General features: G+C 29.2%; 1 protein-coding gene across 2 annotated transcripts in view; it reads right to left on the reverse strand.

Annotated features, from left to right (window-relative positions):
- Positions 1-2,722: 2,722 nt before the first annotated feature.
- The window catches only part of LOAG_12813, a 2,897-nt gene continuing 961 nt past the window's right edge, over positions 2,723-4,658 (reverse strand). The window contains exons 1-4 of one of the 2 annotated variants that reach the window (XM_020448600.1): positions 4,534-4,615; positions 3,897-4,060; positions 3,563-3,735; positions 2,723-3,297 (exon numbers count right to left, since the gene is read on the reverse strand). In XM_020448600.1, coding sequence (XP_020301271.1) covers positions 3,252-3,297; positions 3,563-3,735; positions 3,897-4,060; positions 4,534-4,567 — 417 coding nt within the window. In that variant the 5' untranslated portion in view covers positions 4,568-4,615 and the 3' untranslated portion in view covers positions 2,723-3,251. Of the gene's footprint in view, positions 3,298-3,562; positions 3,736-3,896; positions 4,061-4,533; positions 4,616-4,658 lie in introns of those variants that run through there. The other variant, XM_020448601.1, reaches the window with a different exon arrangement.

The raw sequence follows: 4,658 nt of genomic DNA on the forward strand, positions 1-4,658 counted from the left end.
CTTTATCGTGATAAGAGATTGATAAAAATCCGCCAATGTCCGTAGAAGCAAAGAATAAACAGAAGAAGAAGCCGATAACCTTCGAAGAGGAGAGCAGCCAAAAAACCCCCCCGGATTTGGGACCGAGATTACATATGTTAAGAAATGGGAGTGGCTTACATGAAGAATTCAAGTATCGGAAACAAACCGGATATGGTACAAACATTATAACAAGATTAAACAGAATGATTGACATGGGAAATTAAGGGTTGAAACATAAAAATGCAAATTGGTTAGATAAGATAACAACAAAAGAGTGTGGGAAACAATTTTAAGGAATGGGAAACAATTTTAAGGAATAAGAAATTTTAACATATTTACATATGTTAAGAGTGATTCATAGTATCATTAGCATTAATTTACAATGTGAATGAATTTATTTGAGGTTTCGTTTTCACGACATTAGATGTTTAGTTAATATTGTTCATTCATTACAATATTGGATATTTATTTATGAGTAATTTGAAAAGAAAAAAAAGTTGTCGTACTATTAAGTTTTGCAATATCCGATATGAATAATGCCACAGGATACATAAAGAAACATACTTTTACACATTTATAATTGCACCTGGCTTGATGGACAATGAGAAAAGATCGTTTCCAGTTGATTCGATGATGGAAATAGGATAGATGAATTATACAGACATATATATAAATATATGTACTGGATATTCTGATCATTAAATCTTTTATCAAAGTCTAATTCCGCTTCTCTGTTTTCATTAAGTTCATCAAATTGTCATGATCAAATGGCTAATATTATTCATTACATCACTATCTTTACCATCATATTAATTGAAAGCTTAAAATCACGTTAATTAATTTTTAATATTAAACCTTTCTGGCCAATATAGGCCACAATATTTGTCAGAGTAAAATTTTTCTCTGCAATATAAAGAAAAGTATCTAAATTGAAAAAATCCATTAGTCACATTTTTTAGTTTAAATCTTAATTTCACTCAATTCTTCATGACTAATTTAGAATGTTTGATGGAACGTCAAGAAGATGTTACCAAAGTGAAACATATGCTGTCGAAATCAATATTACACAGCTCATGGACGTTAAGTTTACAATAGTTAATAAAAAAAGAAATCAAATTAGAAATTAAAAAAGTCCCAAAAAAGAAACGAAGTGAATGATTGAGGAGTAACTGTGCTGACAGAAAAATATATCTGAATAATTCATAATTTAAAATGAAATTCGTGGAGAGAAGAATGACCATAGCAGTGGTCAAGCATATATACATATATATAATATATATGTATAATCGAAATTGAACAAATCATAACATATTAAGAAATTGTTAAATATTATCTGAAAATTTTGCAACATTTTCTTCGCAAATGCGATTCATTAAAAAAAAGTGTGACACGAAAAGTTAGAGTTACTCTTGATAAAGTATGAAATTTCGTATAACTTTTGAGCCTTCCGATTTAAATTATTTATTGAGGAAACAATAATATCAAACAATAATTCAAACCACAATAAATGACTCTTTCTTGAAATGAAAATGATCAAATTTTATTAAAAAAACTAACTAGTAAGCAAACAAATCAAAATATTGAAGAATCGAAAGCTTCAATCAAAAAATTACAACGAAAGAAAAAGAAATAACTGACGAATATGCAAAGTACAAAAAGACCACCAAAGAAGCGCCAAAACCAAATCGATAACAAATAGAAACAAGAATTAATAACGGCTATTTATAAGTGTATAAAAATTTAGCAAAAAAAGTTAAAATCTGAAAAATATAATCAAACTAAAGAAATAATTGTCATTGTATTCACTTACTTTTCCTATTTTTATTTTCTTTCATTTCCATTCCCGATTTTTACTTTTGTCTTCATTCTATTTTCTTTTTTTCGGCTTTTCATCATTTGGTCTGGTAAATCCCATCTTATGTTCAAAACATAGGAATTGAATTGAATTTTTTTTCCGAATTTCCCGAATTGAATTTTTTTTAAAAAAAGGTATTTATGAAGTTATTAACGAAACAGATACCACAATTACATGGCCAAATCCATATTTCATCTTTCTTCTTGCCAAAATGAAATTACTTCGACCGGATAAATTCAACATTTATCTCAACTTAGCATTCCCTTCCCAATTAATCTTAAATATATTTGATTTCTCAAATACTTTTCAAATATAACATCCAAATGATTCAATTTAAATAAAATCACAGTTCGGAATTTTCAGCACTCTTTTGCACTCATATTGTTTTTTGTTGGTAGGACGAGTATTTTCACAAACTATTCCGCTATTTCTTTAGTAATTTTATAATAATTTTGGTATTTATTTGGTATCCTTTGATGAAAATTTCATTCTCAAATCTTTTTTTTTAAAAAAAAGTTTCAATTGCTCTATCTTCAGAATCTTTACAAGACAATTTCGCTACGTATGCAATAAATTCCGATGAATTCTCAGTGATAATTTTCGCTAAATTTCGAAATTGCAAATTTTTTTTCTTTTATATATATATATATATTCAGATATTAGATTTTATTTACACGATAAAAAGGATATTAAGCATATACAACAAAATAGCACTCATCAATAGAATATAAACAAGTTTAGATCTTGGAAATCTGATAAATATAACAAAGTCCGAAAACAACTTAAAAAAGAGAAAAACTGAAATGACTCAGCGAACATAATGATACTTTATATATAATATTCAGACAGCTGTTTGCTAGAATTAAGTTTATTCCAGGAATAAATATAAAATTTGTTTGAATCCATGCTTCAACGAATTACACGGATATGGATGCATAGCAAAAAACCTTCTACGCTTCATGCACTGTCTAACAACACAAACAGCCGCAAAAACGATCTGTTCCTGCACATGTAATAGCACAAAAAATGGTCATAATACAAATCCTTTTGGAATTAGAGTATTGAGTTCGATTCGGTATCGTCAGAACAGTTGAGATAATCAAGAAATCATTATAAGGCAGAACAAACGGATTGTATTGAAAGTTTTTGAATGTAAAAGTTTTGGACGTGTAACAAGTTTTGGAAAATACATATGATGTATTTTTTTTCCGTGATACAATCATAAGCAAATCTTCACGTCCATGACTCATTGTATCAATTAAATTTAAAGGATAAGAAAAACTTCGTATCATTTAATTCTATTTAACTATTTACCTCTACCCGCGCATTCTCCAACCGAATACATATTGAAAAATAAGAAGATATTTCACTTAACTTATGTGTAGTAATCAATTCGGTTCAGTGCTCGCGAAACCTCAAATCTGAAAAGACTTGCCTGCAATTTTTGACGTAATAAGATAGTCTTTCATAAGGGTTGTTATTTTGGCAAATACTTAATTTGTTGCTGGATAATGGATACATCATAATACACTGAAATACTGAATGGCTATCTACCTGAAATCGAACAACGGAATTCGGGAAAATTTAGAAACTTTTAAAATAGGTACTTCGAAAATCAAAACTTCAAAGATTTCCACAGCACTTATCAAAGGAAAAGCACTTATCAAAGAAGGCATAAATCATCACCTTAATTTAGCAAAAACCTCCACATTCATTTCAATTTCCTGTCCATCAACAACCAACCAAACCTTTGGATGCAAGCTTTTCCGAATGTTCGAATTAGCTACCACGACATCGATACCCCATTTCATATCGCCATCCGCTTTTGCTTGCCATAAACGTAACATATGTTGTTTATTCTGGGAAAGGGAACTGATGCTAAATGACTCAAGAAACCTACTGAAAATAGGAACATTTTCGAATGTTAACACGTCTTTATATATCGAAAAATTGAGAACGTATGTCTATCACACATACGTGGAAATACCTTTTTTTTTTTTAAAATTACATTAAAACGAACCAAATCAGAAAAATTGCTTGATTTTAGCAAGGAATTCGGATCATCACTTCTTGTCAGTCGATTCAATTCTTCTAATATACAAAACAGCTCCTTCATTGATTTTGGATCAACATTCATGCATTCACCATCAAATGAAGTTCTCATTCTCACGCTCCGCCATGCTTCTGAAAAAGTAAAACGAAACTGAGACCTAATTAAATTGAAATTTGGAAATAATTAAAATTTGGGGATAATTAAAAATTTGGATATAATTTAATTCATACAAACAAAACCATGTAAAACCAATGGAAACTGAAACGAAAATCCAAAATTTTGCATTATCCGCTTGCAGCATTGAAAGATTCATATTATATGTGGACCAGCACAAATGAATAATTGCAAATACACCAATTTGAGTGAAAAAAACTCGAACCCATAAAAATCACTATTAAAATACCCCAAATATAAATCTTTCCTTTTTTTTTTCAAAAGAAACCTACGAATGAATCATTCCTTAGACAGATATCACAGAAGAGAAATATAAATTATACACCTGAAAGGTAATATGGATTTTACAAAGTAATCTATTTAGAAATTTTCCAAAATGGTTTAAATTTCGCAACAGCGACAAGATTGGATGAAAAACATGGAAACAAACCAGTGATAACATCGAGATTCAGATTCACATCCATTAAACCCACTGAAACTTTACATGCGCTCCCACGTATTACTTCCTAAAAACATAATCGATTTAATTGGCAAAATACAAAAAACAAAAAAAAA

The sequence above is a fragment of the Loa loa genome (assembly GCF_000183805.2).
Source record: "Loa loa unplaced genomic scaffold supercont3.177, whole genome shotgun sequence".
In the NCBI taxonomy this organism is placed as follows: domain Eukaryota; kingdom Metazoa; phylum Nematoda; class Chromadorea; order Rhabditida; family Onchocercidae; genus Loa; species Loa loa.